Source organism: Salvelinus namaycush, chromosome 29 (genome assembly GCF_016432855.1).
Source record: "Salvelinus namaycush isolate Seneca chromosome 29, SaNama_1.0, whole genome shotgun sequence".
Taxonomy (NCBI): Eukaryota; Metazoa; Chordata; class Actinopteri; order Salmoniformes; family Salmonidae; genus Salvelinus; species Salvelinus namaycush.
This window is the reverse complement of record NC_052335.1, coordinates 19,837,028-19,863,352: the sequence shown is the minus strand read 5'-3', so window position 1 is coordinate 19,863,352 and position 26,325 is coordinate 19,837,028. Positions and strand designations below refer to the sequence as shown.

The window sequence follows — 26,325 nt, the reverse complement described above, 5'->3', positions numbered from 1 at the left end:
CCCCATCCACAGGGCTGCAGTGGAGCAGTTTGAGAGCTTCAAGTTCCTTGGTGTCCAAATCACAAAGAACTTAAAATGATCCACACATGAAGTGAAGAAGGAGCGACAGTGCCTCTTCCCCCTTAGGAGGTTGAGAAGGTTTGGCATGGGTCCCTCAAATAGTTCTACAGCTGTACCACTGAGAGCATCTTGACTGGCTGCATCATTGCTTGGTATGGCAATAGCGCCGCTCTTGATCGTATGGCGCTACAGAGGATGGTGCGGACAGCCCAGTACATCACTGGGACTGGGCTTCCTGTCATCCAGGATCTCTATATCAGGCGGTGTGAGAAGGCCCTGAAAATCGTTAAAGACTCCAACCACCCAATCTACCTTTGATCTACCTTGTTATTTTCCAGTATTACATTGTTATTGCTTACTGCATTGTTAGGGTTAGAGCTTGCAGCATTTCACTGTACTTGTGCATGTGACAATAAAACTTAAAACTACGCTTGCAACCTCTGCCTCTATCCAAGTAGTAGCACTTTATAAAGGATACTTGCTTGTACACACCTACATGTGCTCATTGCTCAGTGAAGATGCCCTCCAGTGTTGTACGCCACTATTCTCCTGCAGCCATATCTGGAACTCCTAAACAGAGAGATGGACACACAGACATGCTATAACAGACAGACAGACAGATGGACAGAGAGAGAGACACACACACAGTGTGAGAGCTGTGCCAAAAAAGAGAAAAAAGTAAACAAAATGTTAAATTCTACATGTGACGTTACACTATAAAGTCTAATTACACTATAAAGTCTAATTACATGCATTCAGATAATTCCCTTGTTTTTTAATAGCAACATACCATTAATCATCCCCTCTAGAGTAACTTTAATGCATCATAGCTTGCTAGCTATCTAAATGTTTCAACGCACCTTCCAAAGAGAAGGGTTCGGGGAGTTCCTGCAATTCGGGGAGTTCCTGCATGTGGGAATTCCTGCATCTGCAGGAACAGCTCTTTATACTTCTATTGGTAAATATTTTTTGTTAGGACAGGTGGGGGCGGGGGCGCTCCAGTACATTAGGTGGCGTTAATGCACAATAACGTTGGATGCCAGCCGCTGATAAACCCCACAGAAGAAGAGGTAGCTTGTTAGCCGTACACCGGTAAACAGTGTCCTTCACCCCCGCCAGACGGTCACTGTTTTCCCACAGTTCTGTTGACGACGGCGAGGGCAGGTGTTTGGCCGGCAGGAGTGAAGGACGCTGTGTGCTAGCTTAGTCAGCTAGTCCTAAGGAGGACTCCAGTACACGGCAGGTGGGAGACAAGCAAGCTAGCTAGTACACAGTGTCGCTAACTATCAAGCTAGCTAGTATACAGTGTCATCGTGACCGGTAGTCCTTCTGGCACTGGAACCAATGTGTGCTCGGGGGGGGGGGCTGCAGTTGCACACTATTGACACCCCGAATTGCGGGCTTCATTTGCACACTATTGCTTCCAAATGTGAAATTACAAGACAAAAAAAACACTTACCGTACCTAAAGGTGTGCCACGATGATGTCTTGTTGTGAAGGTTGCTAGCCAGTGCCAGTGTGCTAGCTAGCTAACGTTAGGCAGTAACGTTAGCCAATAGTGCCTCTTCATAGCCAGCTAGCTACGAGCTATCTATCTAACCTACCAGTAGCTAGCTACATATAATAGCTAATTAGCTAATTAGCTCCCCATATCCCCTCCACTGAAATGTATAGTCCCCTCCCACAAACTCCTCTTACACACTGGGTGTTTTCTTCTGTGGGGTTTCGTACTGGCTGGTGTTGTCCGGGCATCCTAAAAACATGTCACATCGATAGAGCTATGACCGAAAGTGACTGTTGCCAGCAAGCACAGGCAACCTCTCTTCCATCTCACGTTATTGAAATCACGCCCACAGTGTTTGATTTATAATCAACACAGGTCGAAAATTATAACTGACATAAGGAACGAAATTGCAAAATGAAGCACAGCAATTGATCATTTGAATTTTGACAGTATGGAAAAGCATTGTCAATTGCCAATTGAGAATTATTTATATTTTTGTCACAATTCATGGCATCACAAGGAAATTAAATGGCAAACATGATAAATGATTTGTCATTTTAAGCATTTACATTTGATTTTTAAATGTGTCACACTTTGCTACTTCTTTTTCAAATAGGCAGACATTATGCATACTCAATCATGAAAATGATAATGCAATATCTTTTCTTGCATTTCATTTTGAATTTTGTCACCGAAAATGCAAACTTGCAAATATGATATTGATTTATAATTTCTCCATTTGCATTTCCAATTGAGTTTAGGCTGCTAAATGCTTCCATAGATACTAGCCATATGACCACAACTACACTGAACAAAAATATTAACGCAACATGTAAAGTGTTGGTCCCATGTTTCCTGAGCTGAAATAAAAGACCCCAGAAATATTTCTCAAATGTTGTGCACACATTTCTTTACATCACTGTTAGTGAGCATTTCTCATTTGCCAAGATAATCCATCTACCTGACAGATGTGACATATCAAGAAGCTGATTAAACAGCATGATCATTACACAGGTGCACCTGGGGACAATAATAGGCCACACTAAAAGGTGCAGTTTTGTCACACAACACAATGCCACAGTTTGCTCACATTTTGAGGGAGCATGCAATTAGCATGCTGACTGCAATAATATCCACCAGAGCCGTTGCCAGAGAATTTAATGTTAATTTCTCTACTATAAGCTGCATCCAATGTCGTTTTAGAGAATTTGGCAGTAAGTCCAATCGGTCTCACAACCGCAGACCACGTGTAACCATGCCAGCCTAGGTCTTCTAAATCCGGCTTATTCACCTGCCGGATCGTCTGAGACCAGCCACCCAGTAAACTGATAAAACTGTGGATTTGCACAACCAAGGAATTTCTGCAGAAACTGTCAGAAACTGTCCGAGGGAAGCTCATCTGCATGCTCGCCACCCTCACCAGGGTCTTGACCTGACTGCAGTTCGGCGTCGTAACCGACTTCAGTGGGAAAATGCTCAACTCCGATGGCCACTGGCACGCTGGAGAAGTGTGCTCTTAACAGATGAATCCCGGTTTCAACTGTACTAGGCAGATGGCAGATCCTGGAGTCATGTGGGCAAGCGGCTTGCTGATATCAACATTGTGAACAGAGGGCCCCATGGTGGCGGTGGAGTTATGCTATGGGCAGGCATACGCAACAGATAACAAACACAATGGAAATTTGAATGCACAGATACACTGTAACAAGATCCTGAGGCCCATTGCCGTGCCATTCATCCGCCACCATCACCTCATGTTTCAGCATGATAATGCACAGCCCCATGTCGCAAGGATCTGTACACAATTCCTGGAAGCTGAATATGTCCCAGTTCTGCCATGGCCTGTTTACTCAACAGACATGTCACCCATTGAGCATGTTTGTGATGCTCTTGATCGACGTGTATAACAGCGTTTTCCAGTTTCCGGCAATATATGGTGGTCACACCAGATATTGACTGGTTTTCTGAACCACGGCCATACCTTTATTTTTTTAAGGTATCTGTGACCAACGGATGCATATCTGTATTCCCAGTCATGTGAAATCTATAGATTAGGGCCTAAGGAATTTATTTAAATTGACTGATTTCCTTATATGAACTGTAACTCAGTGAAACCTTTTAAATTGTTGCATGTTGCGTTTATATTTTTGTTCAGTGTAGATAACTAGCATCGCTAGCAATACCATAATTAAATCACAATGGATTTGTTTTTGAATAAAGCAGCTGCCTGTTAGCTGCCGAGAGTCAGTGGAGTAGATAGACAGTTATGTTGTGCTACCTGGAAAATGCCGTTGTTAATTGTTTAGCTACCGTTAGCTAGCAAGTGAACTGGCACTGGCAGTATATGATAATGTAGTGAATTACATTATTTTTTCATCATCTTGCTCGATAGCTAGCTTGGTAAAGTATTTAGTGTTGTGTGCACTGTGCTGCACTTACCACCCCATTCATTTAATTTGAAGTGTGTGTGAATGCCTGGCTCATGTCACTGATGTGAAATTGCTAGCTAGTTAGCGGTGCGCACTAGTAGTGTTTCAATCGGTGACGTGACTCGTTCTGAGACCTTGAAGGAGTTATTTCCCTTGCTTTGCAAGGACCACAACTTTTGTCGAGCGATGGGTAACGATGCTTTGTGGGAAGCAGTTGTTTACAGTTCATTCAGAAAGTATTCAGACCCGTTGACTTTTTCCACATTTTGTTACGTTAAAACCTTATTTTCAAATGGATTAAATAGCTTTTTCCCCATAATGACGAAGCAAAAACAGAATTTTTGACATTTTTGCAAATCTATAAAAAATGTATAACTGAAATATCAAATTTACATAAGTATTAAGACACTTTACTCAGTAATTTGTTGAAGCACCTTTGGCAGCGATTGCAGCCTCAAGTCTTCTTGGGTATGACACTACAAGCTTGGCACACCTGTATTTGGGGAGTTTCTTAATTTTTTTTCTGCAGATCCTCTCAAGCTCTGTCAGGTTGGATGGGGAGTGTCGCTGCACAGCTAATTTCAGGTCTCTCCAGAGATGTTTGATCGGGTTCAAGTCCGGGCTCTGGCTGGGCCACTCAAGGACATTCAAAGACTTGTCCCAAAGCCACACCTGCATTGTCTTGGCTGTGTGCTTAGGGTCGTTGTCCTGTTGGAAGGGGAACCTTCGCCCCAGTCTGAGGTCCTGAGCGCCCTGGAGCAAGGATCTCTCTGTACTTTGCTTCGCTCATCTTTCCCTCAATCAAATCAAATCAAATTGTATTTGTCAAATACGCTGAATACAACAGGTGTAGACTTTACAGTGAAATACTTACAAGCCCTTATCCAACAATGCAGTTTTAAGAAAACGTGTTAAGTATTTACTAAATAAACTGAAGTAAACAAATAAATAAAAATACAAATGAAAAACATAAGAAAATCCTGACTAGTCTTCCAGTCCCTGCAGCTGAAAAACATCCCCACAGCAGGATGCTGCCACCACCATGCTTCACCGCATGGCATTCAGGCAAAATAGTTCAGTCTTGGTTTCATCAGACCAGACAATCTTGTTTCTCATGGTCTGAGTCCTTTAGTTGCCTTTTGGCAAACACCAAGCGGGCTGTCATGTGCCTTTTACTGAGGAGTGGCTTCCATCTGGCCACTCTACTATAAAGGCCTGATTGGTGCTATAGAGATGGTTGTCCTTCTGTAAGGTTCTCCTATCTCCACAGAGGAACTCTGGAGCTCTGTAAGAGTGGCCATCGGGTTCTTGGTCAACTCCCTGACCAAGGCCCTTCTCCCCCAATTGCTCAGTTTGGCTAGATGCCCAGCTCTAGGAAGAGTCTTGGTGGTTCCAAACTTCTTCCATTTAAGAATGATGGAGCCCACTGGGTTCTTGGGGATTTTCAATGCTGCAGAAATGTTTTGGTACCCTTCCTGTCTAGAAGCTCTATGGACAATTCCTTCGACCTCATTGCTTGGTCTTTGCTCTGACATGCACTGTCAACTGTGGGACCTTATATACACAGGCGTGTGCCTGTGTATATAAGGTGGACAGGTGGACTCCAATCAAGTTGTAGAAACATCTCAAGGATGATCAATTTAAACAGGATGCGGCTTACTTAAATTCCGAGTCCCATAGCAAATGGTCTGAATACTTATGTAAATAAGGTATCTGTTATTTACGCTTCATTATTATGGGTTATTGTGTGTAGATTGATGAGGCTGTAATGTAACAAAATGTGGAAAAAGTCAAGGGGTCTGAATACTTTCCGAATGCACTGTATATGTTCAGCGGGTCCCTGCTTTGAGCCCAGGTTGGGGCAAGGAGAAGGACGGAAGCAAGACTGTTAAGGTAAATTCACACACTAAGCGTAGCGCAGTGTTGCAATGTCGTTTTTCGTCAAAAGTCACATTTTATTAGTCACGTGCGCCGAATACAACAGGTGTAGGCCTTACAGTGAAAAGCTTACTTACGAGAGCCCCTAACCAACAATGCAGTTTAAAAAAAATGATGAGTAAGAATAAGAATAAAAGTAACAAGTAATTAAAGAGCAGCAGTAAAATAATAGGTGTTTAGTCCCAGGGTCCTTAGTTTATTGATGAGCATTGAGGGCACTATGGTGTTGAACACTGAGCTCTAGTCAATGAATAGCATTCTCACATACAGTAGGTGTATATTTTGTCCAGGTGGGAATGGGCAGTGTGGAGTCCAATAGAGATTGCATCATCTGTGGATCTGTTAGGGCGGTATGCAAATTGGAGTGGGTCTAGGGTTTCTGGGATAATGGTGTTGATGTGAGCCAAGAAGGGCGGCTCCTTGTAATACACTCCGACAATAACCGTTCTTATTACACCTCATTGCAGTTAACATACTTTGTACTACCTGAAAATTGAGACGCGCCGGATCATTCCTTCTGTAGCCGTGGGGGCAGTGTTGTTGCTTCGGTCCTTGATCTGATCTTTAGGCTATTTTTTTTTTTTTTTTGTCTTTCCTTTTTCTTTTTTTTTGCTTATTACAAAGAAGTAATATATATGTATGCGTAAGCTATAATTTCGTTAGTCTGCACAGGTCTGATACTCTATTTTGCATTGATAATCAACTATAATCTCAGCGTCTGTTCAAACAGTAAACCAAACAAAAACAAAAAAGTATTTTGTTTAGAAGTAATAACTATTGATTCAAGGCTATTGTGAAATGGTAGAACCTAATGTAGCCAACTATATATACTACATGACCAAAAGTATGTGGACCCCTGCACGTCAAACATCTCATTCCAAAATCACGGGCATTAATATGGAGTTAGTCCCCCCTTTGCTGCTATAACAGCCTCCAATCTTCTGGGAAGGCTTTACACCAGATGTTGGAACATTGCTGCGGGGACAAGAGCATTAGTGAGGTCGGGCACTGATGTTGGGTGTTTAGGCCTGGCTCGCAGTCAGTATTCCAATTCATCCTAAAGGTATTCAATGGGGTCGAAGTCAGGGCTCTGTGCAGGCCAGTCAAGTTCTTCCACACCGATCTCGACAAACCATTTCTGTATGGACCTCGCTTCGTGCACGGGGGCATTGTCATCCTGAAACAGGAAAGGGCCTTCTCCAAACTGTTGCCACAAAGTTGGAAGTACAGAATCCTCTAGAATGTCGTTGTATGCTGTAGCATTAAGATATCCCTTTACTGGAACGAAGAGGCCTAGCCCGAACCATGAAAACAGCTCCAGACCATTATTCCTCCTGCTCCAAACTTTACAGTTGGCATGATGCATTCGGGCAGGTAGTGTTCTCCTGGCATCCACCTAACCCAGATTTGTCCGTCGGACTGCCATATGGTGAAGCCTGAGTCATCACTCCAGAGAACGCGTTTCCACTGCTCCAGAGTCCAATGGCGGTGAGCTTTACACCACTCCAGCCGACGTTTGGAATTGCGCATGGTGTGCATCTGCTCGGCCATGGAAACCCATTTCATGAACCTCCTGACGAACAACTCTTGTGCTGACGTTGCTTCCAGAGGCAGTTTGGAACGCGTAGTGAGTGTTGCAGCAGAGGACAGACAATTTTTACGCACTTCAGCATCTCATCGGTCCCGTTCTGTGAGCTTGTATGGCCTACCACTTCACGGCTGAGCTGTTGTTGCTCCTAGACCTTTTCACTTCACAAGAACAGCATTTACAGTTGACCGGGCAACTCTAGCAGGGCAGAAATATGACGATCTGACTTGTTGGAAAGGTGGCATCCTATGACGGTGCCACGTTGAAAGTCACTAAGCTCTTCAGTATGGGCCATTCTACTGCCTATATTTGTCTATGGAGATTGCATGGCTGTGTGCTCAATTTTATACACCTGTCAGAAACGGGTGTGGCTGAACTAGCCCAACCCACTAATTTGAATGGGTGTCCACCTACTTTTGGCCATGTAGTGTCACTAGCCATGTGATTTTTAACTCCATGACCAAAACATGTTTTATTTTTAGCTGATATCGGAATGCATACACAAGCAGCATATCAAACTGGGATAATGTTTTAGGTTACACCGGCAAGTATATTTGCCAGGGCATATTATTTGGTTATTAATCGGATTATTTCACATGGAGATGTGGGAAGCAAAGAAAAAAAGTGCACATTATCAAACCTCACAAAAAAATCCTTTCAAACACAAAGATCCTTAGCTAGAAATAAAATATGTAAATACTTGCTCTAGTAAAAAAAGATGTATTATGCAGCTTTATTGTTTTAGAAAAGGGGATGGATTACACAGGGAAAAGGGCCTTCCTTTTTTCCGTTTACTTGTCACTCCTATTGGCTCCTCCACTTGAAGGTTTGTGTTCTCTGATTGGCTCAAAGTCAAGTTGTTGGCTACTGAGGAGCAGGGCGATTCTACAAGTAGAAACGTCATGTTTGTCTGTACCAGGTTGGTACTCAGCAGGTTACATATTTTGCTCTAGCAAGAGATGGAACGGCCTCCTACTGTGCTAAGTACCTATCGGCCCTCAGTTTTCTTGGTGTGTCTGACTTCTAAGTGCTTAATTTAATTAGATGTAACAATTATTTGTGCCTAGTGAACAAATGCTGTCATTATATATTTTTTCTTTCTTCTAGAGACAAAACGTCCTTGAGTGCCTCATATCCTGTCACAGCATATTTTCCACGTCTACACATATCTGACAACAATTAGCATGCTTTTAGGACAGGGACTTTGTAACTAAGGGGTGAAGAGAGTGAGAAAAAACAATAGTTAGCAACTCTGAATGTCTTTCATTCAACAGCGTATAATCACAAATAATTACAGGACTTGTATTAAAACCATTTACAGCTTTTAATAGGCCGCATTTGCATTGTGTGTTGACTCAATTTTGCAATTGAGTGCAAATCAACTGATACACATCTTTGTGTGTATCAGTAGTCTGAGATCAAATAAATGTGTCGGGTTTCAATAGAACCATGGGTCGTTCCCAGGTCAACGGCAACAGGCAGCTCCTCTAATAATTGCGCTGATTTCATTAGTGGGGGATGGAACTGAGACAAGAAGGTGAATGACACCGAGTGAAATCCTGTCATATCACGACACACATCATTTCCTCATTTACTTTCATGTTCTGCGTGATATTTTGCATATTGTAAATCAAACGTCTTCCTTTTTGCCACATCAGCTGCTAATAAGTTCAGTAATTAAAGAATATAAATATCATACATCTTGAATTACATCATTAATTGGATAGTTGATTGATACAGGGACCATGCTCTGGGAGACATTAGGGAGACGGGCGGGCGGTTGCAGGGATGGGGTGGATTAATATGTGTAGGTATATTGGCATTTCATTTCACCTCTGCAAACAAGCCCCTCTGAAACCGTGGGTGTGGCTGGCACGATGAGGAATCACTTCCTCTAATTCTGGATACTTGGTATAGTGTGTAAAGTTAAAGGATGGCTAAGTTCATGAAGCTAACAAAAGGTAACTGTAGGAATGCGCAGGTTAGCGTTTCTCATAATGATTCTTCTTCTGGAGGCAGCTTTGCAGAGTTGTCACTAGCTGGAACAGCCACAAAGTCATATTTTTTTATTTAAACCTAACCACACTGTTAACCCCAAACTTAAATTAAGACCGAAAAAAATTCATGAATTTTTACAATATAGACAATTTTGAGTTTGCAGCTGGCCCATCTAGCGGAAATCGCTCAGTTCTGCCGCAAGGACAAGACTCACCCCAATAAACGTGAAACTGCAACTAATGCGGAATGATAAGAGAGAGTAGTTTGAGGTAACAGAATATTACAGCAAATAGGAGTGCTGTGATAGGACAATATTGACCCCCCCAAAAAGTTACTGTAGTACGTTTGCAAAATTGTATCAATATATTCCTTTAGAGAGAGCGGTTATCCATCCCAGTGGTCCTTACTAAGGGCTACTTTAGAGCCCAATGTGAGTTGTGAATGCCTTGTGTTCTAGCATAAGGTACAGCTTATGGTAATGTATAACAGCATGAGAGAGAGAGTGTGAGAGAGAGAGAAGTGTCATAGGGAGGAGGTCTCCATCAGTAGTTACCTGCAGTAGGAGCCTCTCGTCCCCGATGACAGCTGCTTTGCTCCAGTCGATGATCTCGGAAAAAGGCAGCTCCCAGCCGTTGCTCAGTAGGACAGGGATACAGGCAGCCTGGGGGAGGAGGACGGTAGCCCAGGGGGAAGCACAGAGAGGGTCAGTGGTAATAGAATATGCACATACACCTCTATTATGGATACCAGTCTCTACCCTTCTACTGGACTGTTAAGAAATAGTCACAGTTATAAGAGCTAGTCCAGATATTTCTTTACAGTAAAGTATCAGATTTTTTGGTGTCATGTCTACAAACAGGTTCATCTGAATGCCCTGTCATACAAAGTAGAAGGTGGAATGTTAGTCACACAATGGTAGGGCGTATTGTATAACGCTATTTAGTTGAACCTATTGGGTCTTATCATTAGTGCAGATAATTAGTTACTAGCATCAAACAAATACTTGAGTAATTAGATACATTTTTAGTTAGTATGTATGCTGGTTTTAATATTCAGAAAGACTTGTGGTTTACCTCAAAGCTGCACCTTTATAATGGAAATTAGAAATTGTTTCACTCCTTAACAGTTGTGTAGTGCAACATTTTTTTTAGGTGAGGGAGCGCTAAATAAAAAATGCAAATGACGTCATAATTTCCTGAATCAAAGTTTGTACCGACAGATGTAGCCTATTGAATATATACATCTATATAATATAATTATATATTTTTATAAAATATGCATAAAATTCATCCTCTTTTTGCAACGTCTGCCTATACTAGAGGTCGACTGATTAATCGGCATAGCCGATTAATTAGGGCTGATTTAAAGTTTTCATAACAATCGGTAATCGGCCTTTTTGTACGCCGATTATGGCCGATTACATTGCATTCCACGAGGAAACTGCATGGCAGGCTGACCACCTGTTACGCAAGTGCAGCGTCAAAAGGACCTTGTGGCTGCAAGGAGCCAAGGTAAGTTGCTAGCTACATTAAACGTATCTTATAAAAAACAATCAATCTTAACATAATCACTAGTTAACTACACATGGTTGATCATATTACTAGTTAATCTAGCTTGTCCTGCGTTGCATATAATCGATGTGGTGCCTGTTAATTTATCATCAAATCACAGCCTACTTCAACTTCGCCAAACGGGTGATGATTTAACAAAAGCGCATTCGCGAAAAAAGCACAATCGTTGCACAAATGTACCTAACCATAAACATCAATGCCTTTCTTAAAATCAATACACAGAAGTATTTATTTTTAAACCTGCATATTTAGTTAAAAGAAATTCATGTTAGCAGGCAATATTAACTAGGGAAATTGTGTCACTTCTCTTGCGTTCAGTGCAAGCAGAGTCAGGGTATATGCAACAGTTTGGGCCGCCTGAATTGTTCTTCCTAACAAAGACCGTAATTCATTTGCCAGAATTTGACATAATTATGACATAACATTGAAGGTTGTGCAATCTAACAGCAATATTTAGACTTAAAGTTGCCACCCGTTCGATAAAATACGGAACGGTTCCGTATATCACTGAAAGAATAAACGTTTTGTTTTCGAAATTATAGTTTCCGGATTTGACCATATTAATGTCCAAAGGGTCGTATTTCGGTGTTTATTATATTATAATTAAGTCTATTATTTGATATTTGATAGAGCAGTCTGATTGAGCGGTGATAGGCAGCAGCAGGCTCATAAGCATTCATTCAAACAACACTTTACTGTGTTTGCCAGCAGCTCTTAGCAATGCTTGAAGCACAGCGCTATTTATGACTTCAAGCCTATCAACTCCTGAGATTAGGCTGGCAATACTAAAGTGCCTATAAGAACATCCAATAGTCAAAGGTATATGAAATACAAATAGTATAGAGAGAAATAGTTGACGCATCATAATTCCTATAATAACTACAACCTAAAACTTCTTAACTGGGAATATTGAAGAACTGGGAATATTGAATCACCAGCTTTCATATGTTCTCATATTCTGAGCAAGGAACTTAAACGTTAGCTTTTTTACATGGCACATATTGCACTTTTACTTTCTTCTCAAACACTGTGTTTTTGCATTATTTAAACCAAATTGAACATGTTTCATTATTTACTTGATGTCACGTCCTGACCATAGAGAGCCTTTATTTTCTATGGTGGAGTAGGTCAGGGCGTGACTGGGGGTTCGTCTAGTTTATTATTTCTATGTGGGGTTCTAGTTTTATTTTTCTATTTTGGTGATTTTGTATGATTCCCAGGCATCGTTGCCTCTAATTGGGAATCATATTTAGGTAGCCTTTTTTCCACCTGTGGATTGTGGGATATTGTTTATGTGTAGTTGCATGTTAGCACTCCATTGTCGTCACGTTTAGTTTATTTCTTTATTGTTTTGTTTTGTGTGTTTCTCTATTAAATATGTGGAAACCATATCGCACTGCACCTTGGTCCGAGTATTATTCCAGCGAACGTGACACTTGAGACTAAATAGATTTTTATTTATGTTCTATATTAAGTTAAAATAAAAGTGTTCAATGTTCATTCAGTATTGTTGTAATTGTCATTATTACAAATATATATATAATACCGATTATTGGTCCTCCAATAATATATAATACCGATTATACCGATTATTGGTCCTCCAGTGTCCTCCAGTGTTGAAAAATCATAATCGGTCGACCTCTAGCCTATACCACACATATTGTCTCAATATTTATTTTTAATACCCTCAATTACCAAGTTAGGCATACCTAATTTCAAAATAGGCAATCACTGTCAATCGTGAATGATAATTATTCACGTTTTACCGGTGAAACGTACAAATCTGCATGCCAATCATTTGATTGACCTCAATCAGTTTTATGGAAATATGCATTTATAGTGGGAATATGCCTTTATTTATGGGAATATGCATCTTGAGTGTTATTTTAAGCGATTGGAGGGCCCTTCGTGCTGCTGAAAGGACAGCGCCAGGATCGTGCTATAATGTTAAAAAAGTTTAACCAACTTGTGGTGCTGAAGGATAGCTCTGCAATTCGGCCAGTTCAGGAACAACTAATATTAATTTATAGTATAGCCTAATAGGCTACAACTATGTGGTATAGCTATTTGTAGGCTATAGCCTAATGTAAATACAAATACATATAGCTTAATATCCCTGTACTGTTTGCAGGGAGAGCTTTAGTTGTGAATAGGCATTACATTGTATTGTGTAGCTTACGCCACACTGTACCATAAATACACTTTGATTAGCTTGAACACATGGTTACAATATACCCTATTACAGAACAAAAAGAAAACTGAGGTGAAATATCAATTCATATAATTTATTTGCAGAGATTGAACATTCTATCAAATCAATTGACAAAGTAGTGAACATAAATCATTACTACGTAGAATTGCAGAACATTTGTTTTAAAACATAAAATAAAATCAAGCTTTTGATGAACATACCTACACATACGCTACGATCACAAGACGCAGGCCTCCTAATTGTCCCTAGAATTTCTAAGCAAACAGCTGGAGGCAGGGCTTTCTCCTATAGAGCTCCATTTTTATGGAATGGTCTGCCTACCCACGTGAGAGAAACTCTGTCTCAACTTTTAAGTCTTTACTGAAGACTCATCTCTTCAGTGGGTCATATGATTGAGTGTAGTCTGGCCCAGGAGTGTGAAGGTGAACGGAAAGGCTCTGGAGCAACGAACCGCCCTTGCTGTCTCTGCCTGGCCGGTTCCCCTCTCTCCACTGGGATTCTCTGCCTCTAACCCTATTACAGGGGCTGAGTTACTGGCTTACTGGTGCTCTTTCATGCCGTCCCTAGGAGGGGTGCGTCACTTGAGTGGGTTGAGTCACTGACGTGATCTTCCTGTCTGGGTTGGCGCCTCCCCTTGGGTTGTGCCGTGGCGGAGATCTTTGTGGGCAATACTCGGTCTCAGGATGGTAAGTTGGTGGTTGAAGAGATCCCTCTAGTGGTGTGGGGGCTGTGCTTTGGCAAAGTGGGTGGGGTTATATCCTTCCTGTTTGGCCCTGTCCGGGGGTATCATCGGATGGGGCCACAGTGTCTCCTGACCCCTCCTGTCTCAGCCTCCAGTATTTATGCTGCAGTAGTTTATGTGTCGGGGGGCTAGGGTCAGTTTGTTATATCTGGAGTACTTCTCCTGTCTTATCCGGTGTCCTGTGTGAATTTAAGTATGATCTCTCTAATTCTCTCTTTCTCTCTTTCTTTCTCTCTCTCGGAGGACCTGAGCCCTAGGACCATGCCTCAGGACTACCTGGCATGATGACTCCTTGCTGTCCCCAGTCCACCTGGCCGTGCTGCTGCTCCAGTTTCAACTGTTCTGCCTGCGGCTATGGAACCCTGACCTGTTCACCGGACGTGCTACCTGTCCCAGACCTGCTGTTTTCAACTCTCTGATTGGTTGGGAGTTAACTGTGTTAGCCTGGGGATCTGGTTCCTCTTCCTAACATCATCTGATGACATCATCAGAACAACATTCTATTTATCATCAGAGATACTCTTAATGATCGGCTATGAAAAGCCAACTGACATTTACTCCTGAGGTGCTGACTTGCTGCACCCTCGACAACTACTGTGATTATTATTATTTGACCATGCTGGTCATTTATGAACATTTGAACATCTTGGCCATGTTCTGTTATAATCTCCACCCGGCACAGCCAGAAGAGGACTGGCCACCCCTCATAGCCTGGTTCCTCTCTAGGTTTCTTCCTAGGTTTTGGCCTTTCTAGGGAGTTTTTCCAAGCCACCGTGCTTCTACACCTGCATTGCTTGCTGTTTGGGGTTTTTAGGCTGGGTTTCTGTACAGCACTTTGAGATATCAGCTGATGTAAGAAGAGCTATATCAATAAATTTAATTTGATGTGTAACCATGCATCTCAATAAACTAATATAATCTTAATACATTATTACCTTCAACTTGGCCTAATTCATATTTCCAATTGCCCCCCCTGACATCCCAAGCTAGAACAGGCTTTGCGTCTCAACCAATAGCCAATTGTCGAAATATCCCAAGGAGGGCTACAACAACTTCCAGAGGGTCAGGCTCCTTGGGCTTTGCGGTGGCTACTATGGTTTGGATTTCCTCCGCAGAACGGTGGTTCTGAATTCCACTCCGCAAGAGGGGGTCGGTGGAGTTTTATGAACACCAAGGCAAACACAGTGTGAATTTGGATCCTAGATCTCGTTGGTGTGATGATAAGGTTCATGTGGCTGAACCCCCTCTAACACGCCGCCAAGGTACAGTGCTTGACTTGGACTAAAATAGGTTCCAGTACTCATTTTGGGTGCCGGTACTGTTTATATATAGGTGCAGGAGCTTGTGGCGGATGAATCAGAATTAGTTGGGTAACATAGATAAATAAGATGTTTTATTTATATAATATGCTTATGTGAGATACTTGTCATTAGAATGTATCCTTTTGGACTATAGTGTTGGCAGTTACACATTTTTCTAAGCTGGGGCTCAGTCATTTGGGACCCAGAGAGGGGAGAGGTCAGGCTTGTCTTTTACATGTCTCTGGTGCTATGCAGAATATCAGAGGGGGAAGAGGACAGGATGGAACATTGTCTTCATATGTGAATGTATCTGTTAAACCATGTGAAGGTATGGCGTGATTAAGGGGGAACCAATTACTTGGCTCCACAATGTCTGTGCGCAAGTCACTCCCCTCAGTGAGCTTGTCCAGGAGTGGGGTCAAGAGAGGGTTTACTTGAGATGGGAGTATCTAGAGTTGACAATTGAGTTATGCCTTGGATGAGGTAATGTTTTTGTACTATGAAGTACCAGGAACGAGATTAGAACCTCGTCTTAGAGACCAAACTGAATGATAATTTATAGCGAATGCTATCTGGCTATGGGATACTCCTCTCTCAAGTAAAATTCTTTCTTTGTGAACTGTTCCTAAGATCTGTGGTTCGTCATGTAAGTTGAGAGGGGTGGATCTTTGCTATAAAAGATCTCAGTTGCCATTATGTTGGGACTCTCAGAATTCATTATAGACACTGAATTGATCTGAGAGTCAAAGGGCTATTGTAAAGCTCACATTATTAAAGATTAAGTTTAAGTATAACTCTGACTGGTGTGTGGTTTGTAACTCTCCTCATTTGGTAATACAGGAAAATTGCCAAAACAAGCTCCACAACAATTTTGAGCAGGAGCTCAAGTAGAAGAGAACTGGAAGTGCCGGTACTCAGCTCCGGTGAGCTTCGCCCAAGTAAAGCACTGGAGACCATGTACAGTTAAGCAGTGGTCTCAGCTCGCGTGGCACGTGTCTCCTACTGTGAACAAAGTCCCTAAAGCCGTTGATGGTGGAGGCACACAGGAGGGAGAAGCGTTGGCACAGGATGCAAATGTCTTCTTGCCCGAATCCCGGAGGGAGAGGCTCTGGCCAGCTCTCTCTCCAGGATGTTTGCCTGACGTATCAGGTGTGTGCCCTGCAGCCTGGTTCGCTGCGGACGAGCCTTTAAAGCTTGTGGTTGTGAACATGCGGCTTCTCATTTTGTTTATGAGGCTGGATAGAAACAGCTGGTGAATCTTTATAAATGTTTGCCAAAGTGGTCAAGCCTCTGATGGACCTTCGCAGTGCACACGTAGCCTACAGTTAATCATTATCGCCACTGCCAGAAATATATATATTTTTATTTAACCTTTATTTAACTAGGCAAGTCAGTTAATAACAAATCATTTTTACAATGACGGCCTACACCTGCCAAATCCGGACGACGCTGGGCAAATTGTGCGCTGCCCTATTGGACTCCCAATCACCACCGGTTGGGATTTCTTATTTTTTTTTTTGTGTGATACAGCCTGGATTTGAAATGACACCTCTAGCACTGAGATGTAGTGCCTTAGACCGCCACTCGGGAGCCCCCCAAGAAGACAGGGAAGAAATTAAATATTATTTATTTACAATTTATCAGAATACATTTTCCAGAAGGAGTTTTACCAGCTTTGTGTATTATCAAACTGAAAAAGTGAGGGAGCGCCTCTCCCCCTCACTCTTGCAGCACTACAACCCTGCTCCTTAAACCTGTTTACAGAATTCCATTAAAAGAAACACCATAGCAACACAAACCTGTTTATCACAAACTTAAAGCCAGGCTTTTCCGGGGATCAAATTCTCTATCAAGGTAAGTTTGCAAAGGATTTACTTTTAATGGATGCTCAGAGGTGAGAAAACCAAAGTGGCAACCATTTTTAGGGAGAATAACATTTGTTTAACTATGTGCATTAGCACTTACGGATAAATGGACATTTCCAACTAATCCTTTTTAATTTCCTATACAGTGGCACTGCATTTAGAGGGATCTAATTTGATGTGTTTTGTAGTCATCAATCATACATGCAGACTAAAATAATAAAAACCAAGGCAGCATACTGAACTGTACAGCACCATGACTCCATGTTTACATTTCATGGGAGACTTGGATCTCCATCATTAAAAGTTGACACTCATTTGGGGCTTATGGGGGCTTTGTGAGAAATGCCAAGTCCAGGATTGGTGGTGGCCTGTCTGTCTGTTTAAATCCCCCCTGCTCTTTAGTGATTTGCATGGCCTGGCTCAGTGTCGTGGCATCATCACTCTCCTCGCCTTTCCCTCTCATCTCATCTCCCTCTCCTCTCCCTCTCCCTCTTCTTTCCTCTCCTCCCCCCTCATCTCCTCCCCTTCTTTCCTCTCCCCTCTTCTCCTTTCCTTCTCCTCCCTCCCCTCTGCTGTTGTAGGGAAACAAATCATTGTCTGTTGCCACACCAGCCCTTGTTCTCCTTCCATCCATCTGCATAACAGCCCTTGTTTGAGCCTCACTGATGGATAAAGAGGACAAATGGGAGAGGGCTGCCTCACAATATCAAAGCTCAATCTGTGTCATGTCTAAAAGCTTTTTGATGTTCCTTTTTCAAAGTGTCCCCTCTGAAATCTGGGTGCGGAATGGAACTGCCTCACACTTAAAAGGCAGCAAAGAACGCTCCATTTGGGGGCTGTAATTCCAGCTAGCTTTCAGTCGGTACTCTGTGAGATGATTATTCACACATTTGAATTGTTAGCTACAGTGTCTGCCTAACTGCTGCACTGACCCCCTGTAAGATTGTAAGATGGCGCCGAAGAGGATGGATGACGTTTTACATGCTCCTGACCAATTGTGCTATTTTGTTAGTTTTTTGCGTTGTTTGTTACTTATTGTTTTACTTATTTTGTACATAATGTTGCTGCTACCGTCTCTTATGACCGAAAAATAACTTCTGGATATCAGAACAGCGATTACTCACCACGAACTGGAAGAAGCTTGTATGTGTCTTTTTGTCAATAACAGCTGGTGCGCAATGTCTAATATTAAAGAAGTCTTGAGGTATTGCTCGCCTGAGGTAGAGTACCATACGATAAGCTGTAGACCACACTATCTACCAAGCGAGTTATCATCTATATTATTCGTAGCCGTCTATTTACCACCACAGACCGATGCTGGCACTAAGACCGCACTCAACCAACTCTATAAGGCCATAAGCAAACAAGAAATGCTCATCCAGAAGCAGCGCCCCTAGTGGCCGGGGACTTTAATGCAGGCAAACTTAAATCAGTTTTACCAAATTTTTAACAGCATGTCACGTGCAACCAGAGGAAAAAAAACTCTAAACCACCTGTACTCCACACACAGAGATGCATACAAAGCTTGCAAGTCTGACCATAATTCTATCCTCCTGATTCCTGCTTACAAGCTAAAACTAAAGCAGGAAGTACCAGTGACTCGCTCAATACAGAAGTGGTCAGATGATGCGGATGCTACGCTACTGGACTGTTTTGCTAGTTCCGGGATTCATCCAATGGCATTGAGGAGTATACCACCTCAGTCATCGGCTTCATCAATAAGTGTATCGACAACATTGTCCCCACAGTGACCGTACGTACATATCCCAACCAGAAGCCATGGATTACAGGCAACACCTGCATCGAGCTAAAGGAAGAGCTGCCGCTTTCAAGGAGCGGGACACTAATCCTTACGCTTATAAGAAATATTGCTTTGCCCTCAGACGAACCATCAAACAAACAAAGCATCAATACTGTGTCGTGACGTTGTATTAGTTAATGTGACGACTGTTGCTCATCGAATGATTAAAGGTTCCTACTTGCGTGATTAACTGAATCAAGCAATTATTAACTCATTAACCTGGGGCACCATGGGAAAATGAGTTTTATTGAGTTTCTATTTCCCAAATTAACTCAAAGAATATCAAAATATCGATTTTACAACAGTCGCTAATTAATCAGTTTCCTCTACAGTCTCATTCTGAACGTCGCATAATCCGCGAATCTGCACGGACCCGGGTCTCACCAATGAGTTCGTACCACACCAATCTTAGTTGAGTATTTATTTACTAGAAAGCTAAAATGATGATAAAAGATACACATACACAAAAACACATTCTAGGCTATTGATTAGAATTTAGTATAACAGGCCAACACACTATGGCGCGTGTTACCCAAAATGGGGATTTAAATGAGAGAGAAAAAGAGAAAGTACACGAGAGAAATATACATCTGAGTGCATTTGTCAGTTAGGCTTATTTTAACCCTAGCCTTGCCCGAAGTGCCGCTCTTATGGGTCAGAATATAATGATGTAATTACGTGTGGGAGGTCTCAGATGGGAAGGTCCGCGTGGACCGTTTAGGCTGCTCAATGACGCACTTCTCCGGCGCAACTCTCTGGTTGTCCTCACGATGTCAGTGTCCTTTTTGGCTTAGTGGTCTGTTTCCTAGCCCTTGCTCTGGAAGGGGTCTTCTGAGGACAGACAGCTCTGTAGCTCAGAGCTCACAGCGTAGGAATGAAACAGTGTAGATACCACGATTCGATGGAGAGTGGAGGCTAGGTGGTCCGGCTTGAATTCACCCGCTTAGACACAGCTACTCATCCGTAGCTTGGGTAGAAAAAAGATTTCTTTGTCTTCAAACTTGTGTTGCGTTTTGGGTTCGTTTAATTTTTAGACCTTGGCTGCAGCTTGGGTCACTTAGTCTGATATGTTAATTCTTCACTCACAGGTTTTATACCCTCGGGTCAGAAGTGGGCGTAACCGCCTTTAGGGCAATTCTCTGGGCGTACCAAGTTAAGAGGGAAGGTCTAGATTTTACTCAAATCCAATTGTAGACAACTAACTTCACATTTCATCTTTACCAAAACATTCTCTTTGATTTGGACATTTTCCACACAACGTACAATGTATAAACATCAAACACATACTAGGAAAACTCTTAACGTTACAATGTTTTCGTAATAACATCATCTATTAACCTTTAATAACAAAACAAAAATGACATACATTTTCATATTCCATCTATCGTCATGGCCACCATTGTGGCTGACGGAAACCATTGTTCCAAAGTCCCTTTATTTCATGTTTAATGTTCTGAAGCTGGTTCTCCATAGTGAGAGGACAAAGGAATTTTGTCTGTGGCCTAAGATTTACAATGGGCGTGAGGGGTCATAAAACCCCCACATCTTCCTATCCCTTGAGATCCCTTCTCCTCTGGTGGGGATGAAATCTCTCTGCAGGATTGTGGTCATTGGTAACCTGAGCCGAGCAGGACAGTCATGACAACTGGATTAAGATTGAATCCTACTACACCGGCTCTGACGCTCGTCGGATGTGGCAGGGCTTGAAAACTATTACGGACTACAAAGGGAAACCCAGAAGTAAGCTAACCAGTGATGCGAGAGTACCAGATGAACTAAATGCCTTTCATGCTCGCTTCGAGGCAAGCAACACTGAAGCATGCATAAGAGCACCAGCTGTTCTGGATGATTGTGTGATAATGCTCTCGGTAGCAAATGTGAGCAAGACCTTTAAACAGGTCAACATTCACAAAGCCGCGGGGCCAGATGGATTACCAGGACGTGTACTCAAAGAACGCGTGGACCAACTGGCAAGTGTCTTCACTGACATTTTCATCCTCTCTCTGACTGAGTCTGTAATACCTACAAGCAGACCACCATAGTCCCTGTGCCCAAGGAAGCGAAGGTAACCTGCCTAAATGATTACCGCCCCATAGCACTCACGTCGGTAGCCATGAAGTGCTTTGAAAGGCTGGTCATGGCTAACATCAACAGCATCCTCCCGGACACCCTAGACCCACTCCAATTCGCATTCCGCCCAAACAGATGACGCAATCTCAATCGCACTCCACACTGCCCTTTCCAACCAGGACAAAAAGAACACCTATGTGAGAATGCTGTTTATTGACTACAGCTCAGCGTTCAACACCATAGTGCCCACGAAGCTCATCACTAAGCTAAGGACCCTGGGACTAAACACCTCCCTCTGCAACTGGATCCTGGACTTCCTGATGGGCCGCCCCCAGGTGGTAAGGGTAGGCAACAACATGTCTGCCACGCTGATCCTTAACACTGGGACCCCTCAGGGGTGTGTACTTAGTACCCTCCTGTACTCCCTGTTCATTCACAACTGCGTGGCCAAACACAATTCAAACACTATCATTAAGTTTGCTGATGGCACAACAGTGGCAGCCCTGATCACTGACAATGATGAGACAGCCTATAGGGAGGTGGCAGTGTGAACTGGCAGTGTGGTGCCAGGACAACCTCTCCCTCAATGTGAGCAAGACTAAGGAGCTGATCGTGGACTACAGGAAAAGGCAGGCCGAACAGGCCCGGGGCTGTAGTAGAGCGGGTCGAGAGTTTCAAGTTCCTTGGTGTCCACATCACCAATGATCTATCATGGTCCAAACACACCAAGACAGTCGTGAAGAGGGCACGACAAAACCTTTTCCTCTCAGGAGGAACTGAAAAGATTTGGCATGGGTCCCCAGATCCTCAAAAAGTTCTACAACTGCACCATTGAGAGCACCCTGACCAGTTGCATCACCACCTGGTATGGCAACTGCTCGGCATCTGACCGTAAGGTGCTACAGAGGGTAGTGCGTATGGCCCAGTACTTCACTGGGGCCAAGCTTCCTGCCATCCAGGACCTATATAATAGGCGGTGTCAGAGGAAAGCCCATAAAATTGTCAGAAACTCCAGTCACCCAAGTCATATACTGTTTTCTCTATTACCGCACGGCAATCGGTACCAGAGCGCTAAGTCTAGGATCAAAAGGCTCCTTAACAGCTTCTACCCCAAAGCCATAAGACTGCTGAACAATGAATCAAATGGCCACCGGACTATAACATTGACACCCCCCCATTTGTTTTGTACACTGCTGCTACTCGCTGTTTATTATCTATGCATAGTCACTTCACCCCTACCTACATGTACAAATTACCTCAACTAACCTGTACCCTCAGACACTGACTCGGTACCCCCTGTATATAGCCTCGTTATCGTGTTACTTTTTATTATTATTATTATATATTATATATTTTTTATATATTTTTTTACTTTAGTTTATTTGGTAAATATTTTCTTAACCAACAGTGCAGTTCAAGAAGAGTTAAGGGTTTGTAATTAAGCATTTCACAGTAAGGTCTACACTTGCGCATGTGACAAATAAAGTTTGATTTGACACAACTTGTAGGCTTGTTTACTTGCTGCTGTGCGTTTTGTTGCTAACCTTACTTTGCTACCTGCCAACTTTACTGTTTTTACTTTTTAATTACCGTTTATATTTTTAGTTGTTCCCTCGCTCGACTTTTTTCATTCAACTTTTTCACTCCGGACGCTTTATCTGGACGTGGTTCGTCAGGACCTCCACCAGCCGAAGCTAAGTAGTAACATTAACATGATGCCTTCTAATTGCAATCGCAGTACTCATAATATACAGGAGAATGATCGCCTTACGGCAATGATAGTTGTGCTGCAAGCCCAGCTTCAGACGCAATCGTTAGGCAAGGGTAATTTAAGTGTAGGAAAGGATGAAACAGCGTCTGTGCCACCAATAAGTGCAGATAGTAGTAAAATCCCCTCGCACAGTCCCCGCAGCCGGACAACCTTCTCATGGCTTCTGGAAGGAAATGCTGTAGGAATGCTCAACCGGTGTCGCTCATTCAGCCGACAGAAACTTTCAACCGGTTCTCCCCATTAAGCAGTGAGTCGGAGTCAGAGGCCGAGCCTTTTATGGTCTCTACTCCTCCCGTTACGGGGTCTGAGACGCCGAAGCCTCCCACCATTAGCTCTGACAAATTGAAAACCCTAGTCATTGGCGACTCCATTACCCGCAGTATTATACTTAAAACGAATCATCCAGCGTTCACACATTGTTTACCAGGGGGCAGGGCTACCGATGTTAAGGCTAATCTGAAGATGGTGCTGGCTAAAGCTAAAACTGGCGAGTGTAGAGAGTATAGAGATATTGTTATCCACGTCGGCACCAACGATGTTAGGATGAAACAGTCAGAGGTCACCAAGCGGAACATAGCTTCAGCGTGTAAATCAGCTAGAAAGATGAGTCGGCATCAAGTAATTGTCTCTTGCCCCCTCCCAGTTAGGGGGAGTAATGAGCTCTACAGCAGAGTCTCACAACTCAATCGCTGGTTGAAAACTGTTTTCTGCCCCTCCCAAAAGATAGAGCCCTCTTTCTGGGACTCACCCACAAACAGGACCAAGCCTGGCCTGTTGAGGAGTGACAGACTCCATCCTAGCTGGAGGGGTGCTCTCATCTTATCTACGAACATAGACAGGGCTCTAACTCCCCTAGCTCCACATTGAGAAAGGGTGCAGGCCAGCTGTTAGCCAGCCTGCCAGCTTAGTGGAGTCTGCCACTAGCACAGTCGTTGTAGTCAGCTCAGCTATCCCCATTGAGATCGTGTCTGTGCCTCAACCTAGGTTGGGCAAAACTAATCATGGCGGTGTTCGCCTTAGCAATCTCACACTAATAAAGACGTCCTCTATTGCTGACATTATTGAAAGAGATTGTGATACCTCACATCTCAAAATAGGGCTACTTAATGTTAGATCCCTCACTTCCAAGGCAGTTATAGTCAATGATCTAATCACTGAACATAATCTTGATGTGATTGGCCTGACTGAAACATGGCTTAAACCTGATGAATTTACTGTGTTAAATGAGGCCTCACCTCCTGGTTACACTAGTGACCATATCCCCCGCGCATCCCGCAAAGGCGGAGGTGTTGCTAACATTTACGATAGCAAATTTCAATTTTTTGTCTTTTGGGCTTCTAGTCATGAAATCTATGCAGCCTACTCAATCACTTTTTATAGCTACTGTTTACAGGCCTCCTGGGCCACATACAGTATTCCTCACTGAGTTCCCTGCATTCCTATCGGACCTTGTAGTCATGGCAGATAATATTCAAATTTTTGGTGACTTTAATATTCACATGGAGAAGTTCACAGACCCACTCCAAAAGGCTTTCAGAGCCATCATCGATTCAGTGGGTTTTGTCCAAAATGTCTCCGGACCTACTCACTGCCACAGTCATACTCTGGACCTAGTTTTGTCCCGTGGAAGAAATGTTGTGGATCTTAATGTTTTTCCTCATAATCCTGGACTATCGTACCACCAATTTATTACATTTGCAATCGCAACAAATAATCTGCTCAGACCCCAACCAAGGATCATCAAAAGCCGTGCTATAAATTCTCGGACAACCCAAAGATTCCTAGATGCCCTTCCAGACTCCCTCCACCTACCCAAGGACGTCAGAGAACAAAAATCAGTTAACCACCTAACTGAGGAACTCAACCTCAGTTAACCTTGCGTAATACCCTAGATGCAGTCGCACCCCAAAAACAAAAAACATTTGTCATAAGAAACTAGCTCCCTGGTATACAGAAAATACCCGAGCTCTGAAGCAAGCTTCCAGAAAATTGGAACGGAAATGGCATTCCACCAAACTGGAAGTTTTCCGACTAGCTTGGAAAGACAGTACTGTGCAGTATCAAAGAGCCCTCACTGCTGCTCGATCATCCTATTTTTCCAACTTAATTGAGGAAAATAAGAACAATCCAAAATGTATTTTCGATACTGTTGCAAAGCTAACTAAAAAGCAGCATTCCCCAAGAGAGAATGGCTTTACCTTCAGCAGTGATAAATTCATGAACTTCTTTGAGGAAAAGATCATGATCATTAGAAAGCAAATTATGGACTCCTCTTTAAATCTGCGTATTCCTCCAAACCTCAGTTGTCCTGAGTCTGCACAACTCTGCCAGGATCTAGGATAAAGGGAGACACTAAAGTTATTTAGTACTATATCTCTTGACACATTGATGAAAATAATCATGGCCTCTAAACCTTCAAGCTGCATACTGGACCCTATTCCAACTATACTACTGAAAGAGCTGCTTCCTGTGCTTGGCCCTCCTAGGTTGAACATAATAAACGGCTCTCTATCCACCGGATGTGTACCAAACTCACTAAAAGTGGCAGTAATAAAGCCTCTCTTGAGAAAGCCAAACCATGACCCAGAAAATATAAAAAACTATCGGCCTATATTGAATCTCCCATTCCTCTCAATAAAAAAAAAAAGCTGTTGCACGGCAACCCACTGCCTTCCTGAAGACAAACAATGTATACGAAATGCTTCAGTCTGGTTTTAGACCCCATCATAGCACTGAGACTGCACTTGTGAAGGTGGTAAATTACATTTTAATGGCGTCAGACCGAGGCTCTGCATCTGTCCTCGTGCTCCTAGACCTGCTGCTTTTGATACCATTGATCACCACATTCTTTTGGAGAGATTGTTGGTCCACACGGACAGGTTCTGGCCTGGTTTAGATCTTATCTGTTGGAAAGATATCAGTTTGTCTCTGTGGATGTTTGTCCTCTGACAAATCAATTGTAAATTTCGGTGTTCCTCAAGGCTCCGTTTTAGGACCACTTTTTTTCACTATATATTTTACCTCTTGGTGATGTCATTTGGAAACATAATGTTAACTTTCACTGCTATGCGGATGACACACAGTTGTTCATTTCGATGAAACATGGTGAAGCCCCAAAATTGCCCTCCCTGGAAGCCTGTGTTTCAGACATAAGGAAGTGGATGGCTGCAAATGTTCTACTTTTAAACTCGGACAAAACAGAGATGCTTGTTCTAGGTCCCAAGAAACAAAGAGGTCTTCTATTGAATCTGACAATTAATCTTGATGGTTGTACAGTCGTCTCAATTAAAACTGTGAAGGACCTCGGCGTTACTCTGGACCCTGATCTCTCTTTTGACAAACATATCAAGACTGTTTCAAGGACAGCTTTTTCCATCTACGTAACATTGCAAAAATCAGAAACTTTCTGTCCAAAAATGATGCAGAAAATTAATCCATGCTTTTGTCACTTCTAGGTTAGACTACTGCAATGCTC

At 42.8% G+C, this 26,325-nt stretch overlaps 1 protein-coding gene across 1 annotated transcript in view; it reads right to left on the bottom strand.

The window, feature by feature from the left end:
• LOC120024563 (exostosin-1-like) overlaps window positions 1–26,325 on the bottom strand; it is a 347,488-nt gene that overhangs the window by 45,139 nt on the left and 276,024 nt on the right. Inside the window, exon 3 of the mRNA XM_038968847.1 lies at window positions 10,071–10,178. Coding sequence (XP_038824775.1) covers window positions 10,071–10,178 — 108 coding nt within the window. The remainder of the gene's footprint in view (window positions 1–10,070; window positions 10,179–26,325) is intronic.